Below are 19,517 nucleotides of genomic sequence, written 5' to 3'. Positions count from 1 at the left end.
TCTGTGTGCCCAGCAGGACATAGAATTCAAGTGGTTCAAGTAATGACACTTGGCTTAAGGGTTTCACTGGAGGATGTAAGAGCTAGAAAGTACATCGTTCCCAAACTTAACAGTAGGAATAAGCCAGGAAAATGGCAAATTCATGAGTTTTTCTTAAACTTCTCTAAGGTCACAGGGCAACCACCTAACCAAATCCAGGGAGAGAGACTCCTGAAGAGAAAGCCGAGACGTGAGCACTAGCTTACCTGGGGTTAACACAACTGGTCACAAGAGATCAGCTAGGGTGGTTTGGCAGATTTATGAAGGCTAAGTGTAAACTGACAAGAGAGCTTGAAGCCCTTAGAGGCTGCAGACAATGGGTGAGAGAGTCCACATCCTCTCCATGATTTCTCTCCACAGCCTGACCAGGTAACTCTAAGAAAAGAGTAGAGAAAGATGTAAGTGTCTATTGTGGTAAACTTGGGAGGTCCTGCCTTCTGTTCCCATCCCAACCCACTTTATTTCCCATATGGAACAAAAGCCTTCATCTGTGGAGAGAAAGGCAGCCACCACTGTCCTCCCTAGGCACTGGCGGAGACCCACTGCCGCTGAATAAGGGAAGAAAAACAATTTTAACTTCTGTTAGGAGGGGAGGGGGATAGGCAATGGGTCCAGACTTATAGCCTGACAGGGGGCAGTAGCAGTCACTGAAGAGGCTACATTTTTGAGACTCGGGACACATGGTTACATAAGACCGAGGCTTACTCAGAACGAGAGAGAACTCTCATGCTCACCACCCACCCCCATAGTTTAGCTAAAAAGCTAAACACAACAATGGAAAGCAGAATAGTACCATGAGTGAGGTAAGAGAGGGATAAGGGCTGGAAAGAGACCCTCCCTGAGGCACAGCACAGAAAGGGGTTCTAATGCTTAAGATGGAGTTGACACTGAGAAAAAAAGTCATCTGACAAACTAGTTTAGCTCCCTAAACACAAGGCATCACTAGACGAATGTAAAGCCTACTAAGGTCAACCAGAGAAACATCAAACTTCAAAGCCAGACCAAATCCTAACTGAATTAACTCAAACCCCTTCACTAAAGTCCTAGCAGAAGGAAGCTCCTACTCATTTCCAGGCATAAAACCTGTTACCTCATTTTCTAGTGTAGTACACAAGATGTCACACTTTCAACTGAACATACAAAAAGGCTAGAAAACACAACACACTCCCAAGAGACAAAGGAATCATCAGAACCACACTTAGATATGACACAGATGTTGAAGCTGTCTTTCAGGGAATTTAAAATAACTGTAACGTTAAAAGATCTCATGGAAAAGGTGAACACTATGAAAGATCAGATGGATATTTTCAGCAGAGAAGTGGAAGCCATAAGAAAAAAATCAAATGAACATCTAGAAATGAAAACAAGTTCCAGAGATGAAGAATGCCTTTAATGGGCTTATCAGTAGATGGAGACAGCTGAAGGAAGAAGATGGGTCAATAGAAACTACACAAACTGAAATATAAAGAGAAAAAAAATAGTGAAAAAAAAAAAGATACAGAACCCAGACATCCAAAAGCTAGGCAATATCAACTTGTCTAATACACATATAGAGATCTTCCTCGACTTACAGTGGGATCACATCCTGACAGATCTTACCATAAGTTGAAAATATTCTAAGTCAATGTATTTAATACACCTAACCTACCAAACATTATAGCTTAGCCTAGCCTACCTTAGATGAGCTCAGAACATTTCCAATAGTCTCCAGTTGGGCAAAAGCATCTAATACAAAGCCTATTTTATAGTGAAGTGTTGAGCATCTCATGTAATTTATTACATACTGTACTGAAAGTGAAAAACAGAAATGGCTGTATGGGTGCAGAATGGTTGTCAATTATGGGATGTTTACCCTCGTGATTCAGGTGACTGACTGGGAGCTGTGTCTCCCTGCTGCCCAGCATCACGAGAGGGTGTCACATCACTAGACTGGGAGAAGATCAAAATTCATAATTCGAAGTACAGTTTCTCCTGAGTTCATATCACTTTTGAACCATCATAAAGTCAAAAAATCAGGGCACCTGAGTGTCTCAATCAGTTAAGAGTCCGACTTCAGCTCAAGTCATGATCTCACAGCTTGTGAGTTCAAGCCCTCAGTTGGGCTCTGTCCTGACAGCTCGGAGCTGGAGCCTGCTTCAGATTCTGTGTCTCCCACTCTCTCTGCCCTTCCCCAGCTCCACTCTGTTTCTCTCCTTCAAAAAAAATTTTTTTTGTTAATAAAAATTTTTTTTAAATTAAGTCAAAAATTCATAACAAAACATCGTAAGTCAGGGACCACCCATAATTAGAATTCTAGGAGAAGAGAAAAAGAGCAAGGCAGAAGAAATATTTGGAGAAGTAACGTAATTATGGACACCAAACCACAGACCCAAAAAGTTCAGAAAACACCAAGCAAAGTTCACACACACACACACACACACACACACACACACACACATCTTAGTCATCTATTCAAAATACAAAAGAAAAAGAGAAACTCTTTAAAGCAGATGGAGGTGGAGGCATTTTATATAGAGGAACAAAGATAAGAATTACAGCAGACTTCTCATCAGAAACCATGCAAGCGAGAAGACAGAAATGCTGAAAGGGGGACAAAAACAACCAGACTTCTATACCCAGGAAAAGTATCTTTCACATAAAGAAATGTTATAGAGGTATAGATGTATAGGCAGGGATAAGAGAACCAAGAAAGAATGGTGAGGCACTCAGGCATTAAAAATGGTGAACAACCTTGACCAACCCTGAGGCTTAAGGGCAAGGCAGGGCAGAAATAGGATGTTGTTACTGAAGCCCAGTGGAAGCCATATAACAGTGAATAAGTAGCTATCTCATAAAAATTATAATTATGGACAGATGAAGTCGCTATTAGAAATATGGCACTGAAGTAGATCAGGAATAAGGAAGGCTCCTCTTAACATCCAGTCTCTTGCCAATGCCTACCATTGACTGAATCCAACCAGAAACAAGCCAGAAAGCAGGGGGGTACGGTGGGGGGAGGAGGGACAGTGATGTAGTCAGCTCCTCTGGGCACAGAGAAAAGCGCAGAATGGATCTGAGGGGAGAGAAGATAACCAGCACAGACATTGACTGGCTCTGTGACCTCATACACCCAAGTGGCAGAGCCAGGATTCAATCACAGATCTCCCTGAATCCTTTCCACCAGATGCACTGCTTCAGGTACAACATCAGTGAGAGATCAGACCTACCATCAGTACAGTGTACCAGATGTTAGAAATCCTCAAGGCTAAAATGCATTGGTGGGACTTAATTCTATAGGAAATTAGCAGCAAGTATAAGTTTTAATTGCAGAATCCAAAAAGTACCCTGGCTCTGGTACAGTTTTGGAGAAGATAATGATGTAGCAGTGCCATCTTTTATAGTAACCTGAGGCCAAGGGAACTATCCATGTGCATGGGCTGTGAATTCTAATTATTCACAGAGGATATGGTATCCAATTCCTCTCGTTGACAGTGGTGGCATTTGAAACAGTCATAGATGAAATTCATAAAAATCAAATCTCTATTTTCCAACTAAAAAATCCCAGTCAGCAAAAGTTAGTATCAGAGAAGCAGTTTGGCATTTTCCTCACCAGCTGCAACATAGTAAGTGGCTTGAGATGTGAAATATTGAGTGTGAAGAAGAAAGCCTTGCAGTGTGTGTGAAGATACCCTTTAGCGGTCCTCTTCTGAGAGCCAAGTTCACGGCAACTGTATGAATCTTTTATGTGTTTTCTTTCCCCATTCTCCAAAGATGCTTTGGGAAAATGGAGTGAAGAAAAGTCAGTGGAAAAAAATAATGAAAAGCCAACCATCTGGCCATCTCCATCATACCCCCTGAATGTGTGTGTGTGGGGGGGGGGGTGCATCACGGCAAATTCAATTGCAGTGATACCAAAGCAAACACCTTGAACAGAAAACTATCAGTCTTCTTGACCCACTTGAGATTTCCAAACACAATGTTTTCTATAACATAGTGATGAACACAAAGGTTTTTCCCTGAAACAGCATCACTTATGGGAAGCTTGATGAAAGAACACAGACTTTAAGGTCAGACAGACAGACTTGACTTTGAATCTATATTCCTCAAGTAGCTGTGTGATCTTAGACAAGTTATTTATTCTTTCTGAGCCTCAGCTTCACCAATTGTGAAATGACAACAATAATGCCTACCTCAAAGATGGTTATGGGCATAGTGCTTGGTACCTAAAAGGTAATCAATCTATGGGTATTTGTGAACTTTCCCTTCCTCATATGGAAGGGGTGAGGTGAAAGGGAAGAAATTCTTAGTTTTTCTTAATCCATATCTTGAAAAGCCAGTAATAATATCTACTCTTTATTATTCATTCATTCATTCATCTAAGAAATAAGTATTGAGTGCCTTTTATATTCTGCATAGTCTCCTAGGCATGAGAATACAGACAAGGTCCCTGTCCTCATAGAGCTTATATTATAGTTGGAAGAGACAGATAAATGACCAATAAACACATAAATAAGATAATATGTAATGAAAACAATAAAATCAGAAAATGTGGCCAAGATGGGAGGACCTATCTATTTAAAGGAAGGCCTGACTGAAGTGATAACATTTGAACTGAAATGTGAGTAATGAAAGGAACTAGCCATACAAAGATTGGAGGGAAGAGCATTCTCTGCAAAAGGAACACTAAGTGTGAGCACTCTGAGCCTGGATTGAACGTGGCATGTTTGGAGAATGGAAGCAGATGCAGTGGAACACAGGAAGTATGGAAGAGTAGAGTTCAAAGTGAAATTGGAAAGAGAAGCAGGAAAGAGTAGGTCCTTCAGCCAACATTCATTTACGTTATTGAACATCGACTACATGCCAGGCACTCTTCTAAGTTCTGGGATACATTTGCGACCAAAGTCCCTTCTCCCATCAGGGAGTCGACATGGTGGGGAAGGCAGTCTCCTGTGGTCCTGCAGGCCCTGATGAAAAATTTGCATTTCATTTTAAGCATGTTACCTTATTTGAACTTCACAGTATCTTCCTGAGACAGGTGTTACTATCTTCATTTTATAGAGGAGAAAACAGAGGCTCCCAGAGGTTGTGTTATATAACCTGCCTGAAATCATGTCGTTTGTAGGGGGTTGATGGTTCACAGGAAAAGAGAACTGAGTGCCCATCCTCTAGGGTTATCATTCATTGCTGGCAAGTGTAGAGCCTGTATTCAAAGCCTAGAACGTCTGACTCCAAGGGCTTCCCATATTAACACGTTCCTTCCTCTTGGTTAGAAAGAAAGAAATTTGCCAGTTCTTTAGAGCCAAAACAGACAGAACTAAGCCACTGTCCCAAAGTCACCCAATCGCAGGGCCAGGGTTTGAAGCAGCCACTTGGAATCCAGAGAGGGGGGAAAACTGTCCCAACTTGTCCAGTGGCGCTGTCTTTCTGTCAGCAGCTCTGTAGCAGGAAGAGAAAGGGCTCCACAGAGGGGGCGTGGCACCTAGGTGTTCAGGGTTCCCCGGACGGGCAGCTCCAGTTTTTCCCTGCAGAGCCAGAAACAGCGGTGTTCTGATGGGCTAATCACAGGTATTGATCAGGCAGCAGGGAGATCCAGTGGCATTTCCCAGGCTCTGGAAGGCACTGAAATGAATGAATAAGAGACAAGAAAATTCTATAAATTGGCTGTTCTATTTGATGTTCATTTAATTAAGACATTCGGTCCCTCTAATGGAAAATGTAAGGAGTGGAAATTACTGGTTTTCGGCCATCTCGTATAAAATGAAAACCAGATCTTGATGGCATGAGGCTTTTCATTGTATCTTCTTCAAGCTCAATTTAATTATGTATTACAGGCTACCTTCAATAATAATTACAATTGTCTGCCTTCATGCAAAGGCTCTTTCTGTCTTGGAGACCAGAGCTCTGGGGAGATGCCTATGGAGATTGCTGAAGTATCATTTAGTGAGAGTAGCTGTTTCCGTCTTTGTGTGCGTTCATCAGATGCTTGCCAGGTACCCACTGTGCATCAGGCCTCTGTCAAGTCCTACAGGAGATAGTGTGTATGTAAATGAATCATGTCTCCCCTTCCCCACAGAGCGACAAAGGGGGCCTCACATATCCAATTGTGCAGTCATTCATTTGTTCAACTAACATTCCCAGCCTGTCTGACACCACAGTCCTGTCCTGACTTAAGCACCCCAGGCTGAAGCAGGTGACAGCTTGTACGTGAGCTGTTACAGAGCAGGGGACCCATTCTGTGATGCAGCTCTGCCAGTGTATTACTGGGAGAAGGGACAAGAGAGAAACCAGGGAAAGCTTTACGTGGTGTCATTGGAGCAAGGCCATATTAAAGCAGTATTGAAGTGACATGTGACCCCTAATCCATGATCTCCCTATCAATTGTTATTTGTAAGACTCTAAAACTCCTTTTTTTTTTTAACATTTATTAATTTTTGAGAGAGTGTGAGCAGGAGAGGGGCAGAGAGAGAGGGAGACACAGAATCTGAAGCGGGCTCCAGGCTCCAAGCTGTCAGCACAGAGCCCAACGCAGGGCTCGAACTCACAAACCCCAAGATCATGACCTGAACTGAAGCCGGACACTTAACTGACTGAGCCACCCAGGCGCCCCTAAAACTCCTTGCTAAGTATCTTGCATGATGTAATAAAATCTTTTGTATCCAGTTAGATCAGGAAATTAGATAGTCTGAGTAAGTCGTCTCAATAAAGAGTATGTACATGGATAACAGGTGTTCAGAGAACCAGACTAGAATAGCATATCCATCCCATAAACCTGTTGAACTGAAATGGGTCTTCCTGCCGATTTAAGGTAACTCAGGATCTGACAAGACTCAGAATACTCATAGCCCACAGACATAAGTACAGTGACCAGGGCTGAGCCAGTTTCTGGGGTGGGAGCAGGGTGGGTCTTGATTTTGAGCTCAGAAATTTGGGGTACCCTAGTAATATTTACTGTAAAGGTCTGGAGATTGATGTTGGCAGATGTCCTATATGTGAGACTTCCATAAATGCCAGTAATTTAAGTTTTTTAATGTTTATTTTTGACAGAGAAAGAGAGAGAGAGGGAGAGAGAGAGAGACAGAGCACAAGTCGGGGAGGGGCAGAGAAAGAGGGAGACAGAATCTGAAGCAGGCTCCAGGCTCCAAGCTGTCAGCACAGAGCCTGACATGGGGCTTGAACTCACAAACCATGAGATCATGACCTGAGCTGAAGTCAGATGCTTAAGTGACTGAGCCACCCAGGTGCCCCAAATGCCAGTAATTTAAAAGGGCCTCTTCCCCCAAGATGGCCATGCTCATGACTTCTCTCTACATGGCAGTATCTGGGTTGTCACAGCACTTTGCTGATTATGAAAATAATCCATGGTCATTATTTTAAGATCTTTGGGATATAAAATGCCACCAGTAATTCTACCTCCCAGAGATAACCACTCTAAAAATCATACATTTTTGTACAATCCCTTCCTATTCAAATTTCCAGCAGCCATAAAGAGGTGAAAAGAAAACCGCCTCTCCTAGAGTTAAAGGGAGCAGAGCTCTGAGAGCATCTCCAGGAGAGAGAGGCTTTAGGACAAACTTCCAGATCTTCACCCCAAGACTCACCCTCCTTCCTAGCAGCAGTGTCTCAGAATCACCTCCTCACCCAGCTCTGAGGGGCACCTTACACCTGTGACCCTCCAATCCGGGCTTTAAGCCACATGGTCACCCTCCCCTAAGCCAGACTGACATTTTCTTACAAGACTCTGACTCCGTACTAAGGAAGAAAAATGAGAAATCGTGACAAGAAACAGTTTTCCAAAGCGCCAAAGGTACCTATAGGAGAGCCCAAGGACTGATACAGCCCACACCCTTGCCCAGCTGAGACCAAGCCCAAGGTATGTGGTACAGATCTGTGTTGTTGCTATCCTGGAAAACGCTTGCATCCCCCTTCCTCGGGCCTCAGCAACAGAGAGATTCAATCTCCCCCAGAGTTAGTCTTGAATCAAGGACCTGGGTGATTCATGTAACCAGCACCTTTGTCTGTGGCAGACTGTCCCGGCCAGGGACTGTTGGCATTCAGCGTAAAGAGTCCCACGGTTAGTACCAGGCACAGGGACAGAAAGAGTTGGTAGAGGACACAATCCATGTAGCACCTATATCTGACCTTGGGCAAAAAATTGCTCAGCAAACACCTATCTGGTCTCACCTCCCAAGTCTCACCTGAAGCGGTCGAAGCAGCAGCACCTGAGGCATCAGGAAACCAGGTGCAGCTGGAGGATCATGGGAAGAGCCAGGACTGAGCTGAACTCTGGAGCCTTTCATTTCGCCAGCATCAAATCCCTCAGGGCCCAGAGGCCAGCTTCACGGCAATAGTGAGAGCAAAGCAGGGGAAAGAGTCCACCAGGGAGACACAAAACTGAACTCGCATGTGAGCTTCAGTACGACTAGAAGTCAGAAACACTAACATCTGGACGAAGAAGTTTTTTCCCATTCACGCACAGGTGCAAAAAGGCTATTATACCTACCTTTTTACACTTCAGCCTCCCGCAATTAAAAACTGTAACTGAGTGTTAAAAGCCTACTCCCTACCATCTCCCAACGACTTTGCCGCAGGTAGAGCACAACAACAGATGTTTGCAAACGGACGCTACAGAAATGCTCACTCAAGGCAGAGAAGCAAGTGGGACCCTGGAAGCAGATAAATCTGACTTTGACTTTTGACTCCACCACACTTATGATCTGTGTGACCTTGAGCAGGTGACTCGACTTTTCTGAACCTCCTCCAAAAAGGAGATCATTTATACCGTTTAGACTAGTTGCCAGGATTAAGGGAAAGGATGTATGAAAAGCACTATGCCTGATATGTTGTGGGTGTTCAGTAATGGTAGGCATTTCTTTCATTATTATCAGAGATGGAAAAGGGAATTAAGATTCAATTGTGATGCTTCAAAAAGATGCCAGCAGAGCAAAGCTGTGAGTCCTGACAACTGCAGATATATGCGTAACTGCTTGGTGCCTGACGTGAAATCTAGACGGGAAGAGGTTGCAAGAGCTCGTCTGTTAAGCCTCCTTATGTGGGAGCAGAGTCCTGGTTTGAATTCAGAGCCCCCTTTCTCCAGGGTCCGTAGCTTTGTAGGAAGCCCCATCTCTTGTGGTGTTCAGGAAAAGCCTGTATAACCATTTCTCTGGGTTTTGAGAGGGTTATTCAAGCATCACGTTTGACCCTGTCACCTCTGGGAGTGCCCTGGCTTTAAGACTTTGGGTCAGCAGCCTCAGATGACCGCCATCTTGTCACACCACACAGGTGGGTGTAAGTTTGGAGGCACAGGCCCCTGCCGCAGGTTCCTCGCAGTAATCCTGGGAGGGAGGCAGGGCAGGGGCTGTCATCTCTGCTTTATAGAATTAGTAGAGGAAGACTCAGAGAGGTAAGTCCTCCACCTGCAGTCAGGTGTCAACCTGTAGAGTCCCTTCCTGGAAACTGTGTGCAAGGAGGTGTAGGAGACACGGCAATGTATCTAACCAGAGAGAAAAGCAGAACGTGCAAAACTGTGGCAGCAGGTGGAACTCGCCAAGTTCCGGCCATGGCACCATTATATTTCTGTTACTCAGAGCCACCCCTTGGTTTTCAGGTATGACAGCTTTGGCCGCCTGACAAATGTGACCTTCCCCACTGGCCAGGTGAGCAGTTTCCGAAGCGATACAGACAGCTCAGTGCATGTCCAGGTAGAGACCTCCAGCAAGGATGATGTCACCATAACCACCAACCTGTCTGCTTCCGGTGCCTTCTATACACTGCTGCAAGGTAAGCCGGCTGGGAGGCTTGGGGACTTTGAGGCAGGGGGGTGAAGAGACCCCTTTGGAAGAGGATGATACCAGAAACAAGCGGCTACTAGAGCCGGGCAGCTTTAGTAGCAGAGCATTACAACTGGTTTCTCTCTGTGTTGCATTCGAATGTGCAAAACACACCAGCCCGAGTCCTGTATATTCTCTCCCAGAAGCCTCAGAGTAACAGTCCCTTGTCTCATCCCATCATCATGAGAACAAAGGGTAGACAGTCCACTAGCTGCTAATCCAGATGCCCTCACTATTCCGCCATTCTAATGGCTCCCAGGTTAAAGGCTTGCTCTCACACTGGTGTGGGTGAGGACAAAGGACAATAATGATTGTGCCTAATCACGAAAGGGACCTAGGCATGGAGAAGTCCTCCCTGAAGCTCAGGTGAGAACAGTCCGTGCCTTCTCTAGGCTTCCACAGAGGAAAGACCCTTCTCGTCTGCGTTCATCAAGTAATCCCTGGTAGGAGTTGATCTTTGAGCTTTAGGGAAATCACAGTGATGAAATCTGGCTGCAGATTGTCTGCCTTGGTTGTCCTCATGGGAGGTGGTGACCCAGAGTGGAGTTCACAACTTCATTGGATCTAGTAAGCATGAAAAAAAGAAGAAGCTATCACTAGGGAGAGCCCTGATTTTTTTCACCACTCTCCTGATGGCTTTTTGTGCTCCCAAAAGCTTTGACACAAGTAGTAAAAAGAGGCTTGGGCTGGGAGTCACAGGCCCAGATTCTAGTCCTGACTCTGCCACCACATCATGGGGGCCCTTGATTTTCTCCTTGAGGAAACGAAAGCAAGTTGAAGCCGTGTTGAATGGTGTGAGGCAGTACAAGGAGCAGAAAAAAGCTCTGGAGTAGACAGACTGGGGGATCTCTGTGCCTACGGTTTCAGTTCCTACCTGTGTGAATTGGGTGGAGTCACTCTTCTCTGAGCCTCAGTCTCCGGGGCTGGGAAATGGGGCCGAATTACCGTAGCTGCCTCATAAGCGTTGCCCAGACAATCCCTTTACAGTGTACACAGAGTGCCCAACATGGGCCAGGCCCATAATACAACTCAGTAAGTTCTTGCTGAATTCATTAACTAATTATTTAATAACTGGCACTTGGATTTACCATAAGAAAATAACTGTATATTTCCACAACCGCTTCTACTCCCAAATGTAATACAGTGCCTTTAAAGAAGCTCAAAGAACAGTAGTGGTTCTCGGTCAGAAGAAAGAGAAGCAGTATCTTGCAGTTCCTTCCCCACCAGCACCTAGAGCAGTGGGTTGGGACACACTCACGGTGTTTATGCTCGGACTGAGTTATTGCCAGGAGAAGGTGCCGATTCCAAGCTAGCCAGGGCTCTGCCTGGCCGAGGACAGCAGGGCCACAGATTGTTCAGACATCTTGTCCCTCCCTGTGGTTAAGAACTGTCTTATCCCCTGCACACCTCTAAGCTGGCTTGCTGCATTTTTCTCAAAAGTTAATGCAGTCTTACTTATCTTTAGGCAACTTTTTTTTTTTCCCATTCAAAAGTGCCACATTTCCTCACTTTTAAAATGTACCATCAATTCAATAGCAACTTTTCAGCTTGGGGAGGAGGGGAGACACACGGCTCAAAATTCATGCAAGGACTTAAGACACATTCCGATTTCACAAACACTGAAGTGGGAAAAGGAAAAACTCATCGGGGAATCCAGGAAATGTGGTACCTGTTTTTCCTCTTTGGTGCCTCTGCCAAGCTCCTCTCCTTCCCTCATACCAGGCTTGCATGTTCCGTTTTGCAACCACCTCAGTAGAGGCTTGGTAAAAAGTGTTTTCAGCTGCATCTTATGTCTGAGCTATGGGAAGAAATAAGGAGGAACCGCTAATGAGGAGCAGGCTTGGGAAGTCACAGCTCACATTAAATGGGGCTCGTTTGAGATGGGCCTCTACAAACACCATTCCATCCAAAGTCACCACTAATGGACATATGTGCATTCAGCAAGAAGCAGCTTTAAGAGATAAATGACACGGGCCTTTTCACTGTTCAAAAGAAGGAAAATACAGATGGCCAGTGAATAATGCATAGCCAAGTTTAAGGCAGATCTTAGAATTCTGCATGTGTGAGGAAGAAAAGGGGAAGGATGGAGGGGGGAGGGAGGGAGAGAGGGCGGGGCTGATCTGATGCCATTCTAACAGGGAAGACTTAGCCACAGTTTCCTACAAAACTACATCCGTTTTTTGTTTGTTTTTGTTTTTGCTTTTGTGTGTGTCTGTGGTTGTTTGTGGGGTTTTTTTGTTTTTGTTTTTTTTTTTTTTGTTTTTTTTCTTTGCTTGACATACATAGCCTGGAATAGATCTAGTTCAATCCAGCAAATGTTTACTGAGCACGTACTCTAACGACAATGATAGCTAACATCTTGGAACACCTATCAAGTATAAAGTAGATGGTTAGTGTTTTACATTCATGTACCTACTCCCTCCTCACAACAACCCTATGAGGTATTATTAACATCTCCATTTTCCAAATGAAGACAGTTTAAGTCACTAAGAGGTTAAGTACCTTGTCCAAAGACACACGCCTGGTAGGGTATTTGGACCCAGACAAATAGAACCCATTCTCTTATGCACTGATCTAAAGGCAATGGGGAGCTATTGAAGACCCATGATCAGTACTAGAAAAGTTCTCTATGACAGACGTGTGAAACGGGGCAGTAGAGGCTGAGGAGAGATGACAAGAGATCTCCATGGCAGTGACTAGTACAATGCTCGCACAGAAAACTAATAGCTCACTTTTACATAACACTCACTATATGCCAACCACCATTCTCAGCTCTTCATATTCGTTATCCCACCTAATGCTATGAGGTAAGAGTACAGTTTTCATCCCCAAGGTACAGATGAAGAACCAGAGGCATGGGAGATTAAGGAATTTGCCCAGGGTCTTGCAGCAAGAGAATGGTGGAGCTGGGACTCGAACCCTGGTAGCGTGGCTCTGAAGGCCATGCGTGCTCTTAGTCTCTGTGCAGCAGAACAGAGTGTAGACCCTGTACCCCTCAGTTGCCAGACCAGTAATGAGGCCCATCAAGAGGCTAAGGGAGGGGGAGGCATTTGTTGTGACCAAGGAACTGGGGAGGCTTCTGAGGAGAGGTGACAGTTCAGCATAGCCTTGAAGGGAGGACTCGGGCTAGAGTTTATTGAAGAGGGGCAGGTGTAGACAGAAGCAGCAGCTGAGGAAGGGCAAGAGGGGAAGGCTGCAGCACTAACTCAGGTGTTTCCAGTGTTAGAAAAGAATTGTGTGCATTTCACAACTGAAATTCGCTCTTCTCCAGAAGTTTCTTTGAGCTAAAGATCCTAATTAAAATATTTAAATCAGGTCTAAGATTTCAAAATCAGACATATTTTTTAAATCATTGGTTCATCTATGCACATATGTATGTATATGAAAATGACTTAAATATATATGTGTGTATATATATGTGTATATATATACACACATATATATACATATACGTATATACATATATATACACATATACGTACACATATATATACATATATATATATATATATATATATATATATACATATATATTTGGAATTTTGTCAGCAACTTAAGTACTGGAGTTATTTTCACCTTGATGTAAAGAATAGTTAACTCTGGTGTGTACCAAGAACCTTAAAAATGTTCAACCCTGGGGCGCCTGGGTGGCTCAGTCGGTTGAGCGTCCGACCGGCTCAGGTCATGACTTCCTGGTCTATGAGTTCAAGCCCCGCGTCGGGCTCTGTGCTGACAGCTCAGAGCCTGGAGCCTGTTTCGGATTCTGTGTCTCCCTCTCTCTCTGCCCCTCCCCTGCTCATGCTCTGTCTCTCTCTGTCTCAAAAATAAATAAAACATTAAAAAATTAAAAAAAAAAATGTTCAACCCTTTGTTCTAGTAATCCTAACAACCCAAAACGAAGACATTGATTTATCCAAAAAATATAGTTTTAATAGAGATATAATTCACATACTCTAAAATTCACCCTTTTAAAGTGTACAGTTCAGGGGGGTTTAGTATATTTACAAAGTTATGCAATTATTAATGCTGTCTAGTTCTGGAAAATGTTTACCACTCCCCCAAAAGAAAGCTTGTACCCATAAGTGCTCACTCCCCATTCCCCATTAGTGCCTTTCCCTCACTAATCTACTTGATGTCTTATTCTGGATATTTCATATAAAGGGAGTTATTGATACATTATGTGGTCTTTTGTGTCTGACTTCTTTCACTTAGCATAATGTTTACAATATGTTTATTTGCAGTGTCACTTTGTAATTATGAAAAGCTAGAAATAATCAGAATATCTACTTAAGGATGGGTTAGATAAATTATGGCATTTCCATATAGTGGAATACTGTACAGTCATTAGGAGAAACACTTAGGAGGGGGGCCAGGGTGGCTCAGTCCGTTGAGCGTCCAACTTTGGCTCAGGTCATGATCTCGTGGTTGGTGAGTTCAAGCCCTGTGTTGGCCTCTGTGCTGACAGCTCGGAGCCTGGAGCCTGCTTCAGATTCTGTGTCTCCCTCTCTCTCTGCCCCTCCCTCTCTCTCTCTCTCTCTCTCTCTCTCTCTCAAAAATAAGCATTAAAAAATTTTTTAAAGAGAGAAACACTTAGGAAAAATATTCAATGATGTAATACAATGATCAGTGGCACACTATAAGCAATTACTTTATAAATGTATTCAGAAATATTCTTTTTTTAATGTTTATTTCTGAGAGAGAAACAGAGCATGAGCGGGAAAAGGGCAGAGAAAGAGGGAGACCCAGAATCCAAAGCAGGTTCCAGGCTCTGAGCTGTCCGCACAGAGCTAGATGCGGGGCTCGAACTCATGACCTGAGCCTTAAGTCAGATGCTTAACTGACTGAGCCACCCAGGCGCCCCCAGAAATATTCTGAAGTCTAGGAGTATACAAAATATTTACAGTGGCTTTTTTTTTTTGGTATTGCGATCATGGACGATCTCCCTATATCGTCCTAGTTTTCTTCAATGATAATGTTTCATTTCCATAGTCAGAAAAATAAACCCATTTAGAAGCCACACCCCTACCTCTGCTGTGCACACCCCTCCCTCCATCCTCAACCCTTCTGAGCAGAAATGGTCCCTCTCCTCTCCCGTCCCTCAGACCAGGTCCGCAACAGCTACTACATCGGGGCAGATGGCTCCCTGCGGCTGCTGCTGGCCAACGGCATGGAGGTGGCACTGCAGACAGAGCCCCATCTGCTGGCCGGCACAGTCAACCCCACTGTGGGCAAGCGGAACGTCACGCTGCCCATCGACAACGGCCTCAACCTGGTGGAGTGGCGGCAGCGCAAGGAGCAGGCGCGGGGCCAGGTCACCGTGTTCGGGCGCCGGCTGCGGGTGAGCAAGGCCTGCTCCAGGCGGGGCTCCGCCTCTGGGGGTGGCTGGGGCCCTAGCGGGAGAGAATGAGGACCGATCCGGAGAACTGAGTTCTGTTCTTGAAACTGGCCCTGGGGGAGAAAGTGTTCCTGGGCCCCCTGCCAAAGGAGGAAGGTAAAGTAGGCAAACCTCACTTAATAAGAAATCTCGAATCTCTCTTCCGTTGTGGCAAGATCACCGGCTTTGGTGTTAGGCCTGAGTTGGATTTCCAGCTTCTGTGATACCCGGACTGAATTTCAGCCCGTCCGTGATGCCATTTCATTCATCCGGAGCCTCAGTCTCATTCTCCAAAAAAAAATGGAAAGGATGAATCAATTTTACAAGTTGCGACAAGAATTGGAAATAATATACAGAATGCCTCATACCGAGCCTTGCACACAGGAAGTGGTCAATAACCTACTCCTGTTGTTCCTGCTATTCTTACTACTATGTTCTTATTAATATCTAGCAGAATCCAGTTTGGCTATTTGGAACCTAAGCCACATCCTCCACTCCTTCCAGGCAGTTGTCCCCTTACTAAATGAGCAAAACAACCCCCAACCCCAGCTGTCCCTGCTGCCAGTGGGTTGGCATCTGTGGTCTGGCATTTCAGAGTGCTCTTCAGAATGTGGATGCCCTGAGCCAGCCCTTTCACTGCCTCACCCCCCATGTTTCTGCAGAGTGCTATTACCGCCCCCGCCCCCCAGGCCCGATTGCCCCACTTCTTTTCCCTCTAGCTTCAGAAAGGAAGGTGACAGGGAGCGTGAAAGCGAAGAAACCAGCCCGGTTCTGAGCACAGCTCCTTGCAGACCCCAGCTGCTCCGTAGGCACTGGCTGGGCTGAAGGGAACCACAGAACTGAGCGAGATTGTTGCTGACTCCTAAAAACCACAGAAGCATCCTCATGCCACACGGCTGGCGCTGTCTCGACACAGCCAATATCACACAACTAGAATCCACAAAACCAGCCTTCCTGTATCTCCTCGACAGCCTAGAACTCTAGCAAAAATTGAACTGGGAAAGAGCCTTCCACTAGTTCCCTGAGGAAGGCCGTAAGTGTCTTTGTTCTCTGTGGCCCGCCACCATCTGCAGCCTCCCCGAGCCCCCTGTCTCAATTCTCCAGGAGCCCCCTCATGCACATCTAAGGCAGTGTGCTAAATGGAAAATTTGACCTTGGTTTGATTCCTGCCTGGGCCTGGCGTGTAGCCCTGAGCAACTCCTCTGAGTCTCAGACTCCTCTGCGGAAACAAGATAATATATTCCAAGTACCTAGCCCAATGCTGGTAGAACTCAGGTGCTCAATAAATGGCAGCGATTAGTGCTATTAGGATTTCCTCTCTGCAGTGTGAACTGGACCAAAAGTTTCCCAGGCTTTAATTGGTCCCTCTCCCAGCCTGAGATTAATGGTGCTCCAGTCCGGTGGCCGCATCTCCGCGTCCTCCCAAAATAAATGGCCACCCACAGTGACGGCATGTGGAATTAGAATGTTATCCGGGTGCGCCTCCCCATAATGGAGCTCATTTTTTATACAACTGGGAACTTTTTTAATAAAGAAAGATGTAAAATAATCTCATTGCTGCCACTGCCAAGCACAGGAAGCATTAGGCGGTTCCCCAGTGAGCTGCTTAATTCAATTTTATTAATTTTGCCACAGAGGTGTAGCTCGCCTTCCCTAGGGGCCCTCCAGGGGTGGCGGGGGGGGGGGGGGCAGCTGTCTGGGTGGCAGCTCCTTGGGAGGAGTCACAGGGGACCCTGCAAAAGATGCCTTAAAATGGCCCCCATCATTGTTGGTGGTGCAGACCCTGAATCTTCCTTTGCCCTCCCGGCAAAGAACACAGCTCCAGTCTCCGGTGCCTCCGATTTTTCACGGGAATTGTCTGCCACACTGTTTTTGCTCTGCAATTGTATTTGATTACCCCTGGGAAGGCAACCTTATTATAAGCAGGCCATTCACAGCTAAAGTTGTCCCAGCATCATCATTATAAATCCTTATTTTCAAGGTTTGAGAATTTGTTTGGAGGAAAGGGGGAGACACACACGTCTCTACGTTCTCTGAGAATGCGATCCTTTGCTGCCATTTAATGGAAATAATTACATTCATTAATTCAGTACCTTCTATATGCCCAGAACTCTGTTTGGTAATCTACTCAGGCTTCTTCAGTCCTCACAATAGCCCTGTTGTTTCACAGAGGAAGAAATTGAGACTCGGACAGGGAATGGCACTTGCCCAAGGTCACACAGATAAATTGGCCACAGAATCGAGGCTGGAATCCTGACCTTAATTCCTAGACCAGAGCCTTTTTTACCACCCAGGGTCCTAGAGGGCCTTTCATTACCTCAGTCCACATGTGCGGTTTTGTATCATATGACCTACATCATCTACTTTCCTCTTGTGTTTCCCTTACTACATGTCAAACTTAACCAGTGACCAATGGAAGAGTCGGAAAATGTGCCCAAATGTCCTATAAGGCCATGTGCCAATTAGAGGGGACACAGCATTTTAGCTTTGGAGTACCTGGCAATGTTTCAGGGGCAACCGATGCCTAAAGGGTGGATCCAAATACAGAAGTAGGCCTCAAAGTATATTTCTTTATTAAACTAGGAAAAACCCTGACTTACCTCTACCCTTGCGGGAGCCCTGTATTCCTGACTCTGGAAGGAAATTGAATTGTGTGCTGACCTAGCAGCCCAGCTGACCTAGCAAGGGGATCTGGACCCACTTGGCCTCTCCCTTTTTAGGAGAGAGTCAAGAAGGAGCTGCCTTTTTGTCCCCATTAGAAGTATGACATTAGGATATCACACGGATCGTCTTCAGGACCAGCTAATATTTGCTCAATACCTGCACTGCCTTTATTTTCACAACAGCCCTATGTAATTGGCATTCCCATTTTACAGATGATGAAGCTTCATAGAACTGGCAGGTGATAGAGCCAGGACCCAAACCCCGTCTGTTGACACCCATGACCTGTGCTGCCTCCTCTAATCAGGACCTTCTCACATCAAAGTCTTCAATGTCCAGATTAACTCTGTCTTTCCTCCTACTCCAGGTTCACAACCGGAACCTCCTGTCCCTGGACTTTGACCGTGTGACCCGCACAGAGAAGATCTATGATGACCACCGCAAGTTCACCCTCCGGATCCTGTACGACCAGGCAGGGCGGCCCAGCCTCTGGTCACCCAGCAGCAGGCTGAATGGTGTCAATGTGACATACTCCCCAGGGGGCCATATCGCTGGCGTCCAGAGAGGCATCATGTCTGAGAGGATGGAATACGACCAGGCGGGTCGCATCACATCCAGGATCTTTGCTGATGGGAAGACGTGGACCTACACATACTTAGAGAAGGCAGGTGTCCATCCCCCCCACCCCCACCACCACTGGCCTTGCCATTTAGAAGACCATTGTGTCATGGCTCAACCCATGGCCAGGCCCAGCTTGCTGCCCTCAGCGGGATAGATTGGACCCATGTGGTCTCCAAAAGAAAACAGAAAAATCTGCAGTAGAGGGCTGGGGAGCCCGAGAGGCATCTGGGTGGATCGTGGTGGTGGTGTGGCAGGTGGGGGTCCTGGGGCAGGAGAATGTTAAAGGCCCGCATGAGAGACTGGAACTGGGGGCAGGCCCAACACTAACTGGTCCTACAGAGCAGGACTGAGGGCCGAGACCCAGGCAGGGGTCTGCTCCCAGGTCTGGGGCACACAGTGTGATCTGGTCACAGAGAATAGGGCAGAGACCTAGGGATCAGTACTTAGGCAGGAGGTGATTAATCCTGAGCTTCCAGTGGTGGGCATGGCCTTCATAAATCCGTTCTGCTTCAGGTTAGGATTTATTTCATCCCAGGGGCTAAGAATCAGAAAAGCCCTGAAAGCAAAAGTTGGTCCCAAATCAGAGAAAATTTAGCTTTGCTGCCTAGCTTCCTTTAGGTATGTTATCTGCTGACTTATTCCTGTAAAAGAGCCTGCACTTCATGCCCCAGTTCTGGTACCCACGTCTTTACTTTGTTTCCTGCTCACAGTCACCTGTCCAGGGTCTGGGCTGTGCTTGTTTTGTGCTCAGTCTTCCCCACCGTGTGCTGGGTGAGCATCTCTAAGCAATGTTCTGTGGTGGTGCTAAGAGAGACGTTGGAGGTCATCCGACATAGTGAAAAACCCAACCCAGAGGGGGAAAGAACCTTCCTGGGGCCATGCAACAAGCCATTGTTAGGAATCAGGTTTCCCTGTTGCCATCACAGTCCACCCCAGCCCAGGGTGGGCATATGACCTGTTCCTGCATAAAGCCTTAAATGCCCTTCTCAGATGCATTCTTTATCCTGTGGGCCACA

At 45.8% G+C, this 19,517-nt stretch overlaps 1 protein-coding gene across 1 annotated transcript in view; it reads left to right on the top strand.

Moving 5' to 3' along the window:
- Positions 1-19,517, top strand: part of TENM4 (teneurin transmembrane protein 4) — a 233,189-nt gene that overhangs the window by 197,987 nt on the left and 15,685 nt on the right. The window contains exons 21-23 of the mRNA XM_049640560.1: positions 9,623-9,795; positions 14,948-15,183; positions 18,248-18,544. Coding sequence (XP_049496517.1) covers positions 9,623-9,795; positions 14,948-15,183; positions 18,248-18,544 — 706 coding nt within the window. The remainder of the gene's footprint in view (positions 1-9,622; positions 9,796-14,947; positions 15,184-18,247; positions 18,545-19,517) is intronic.

Source organism: Panthera uncia, chromosome D1, assembly GCF_023721935.1.
Source record: "Panthera uncia isolate 11264 chromosome D1, Puncia_PCG_1.0, whole genome shotgun sequence".
Classification (NCBI taxonomy): domain Eukaryota; kingdom Metazoa; phylum Chordata; class Mammalia; order Carnivora; family Felidae; genus Panthera; species Panthera uncia.
This window is presented reverse-complemented; position numbering and strand designations above follow the sequence as displayed.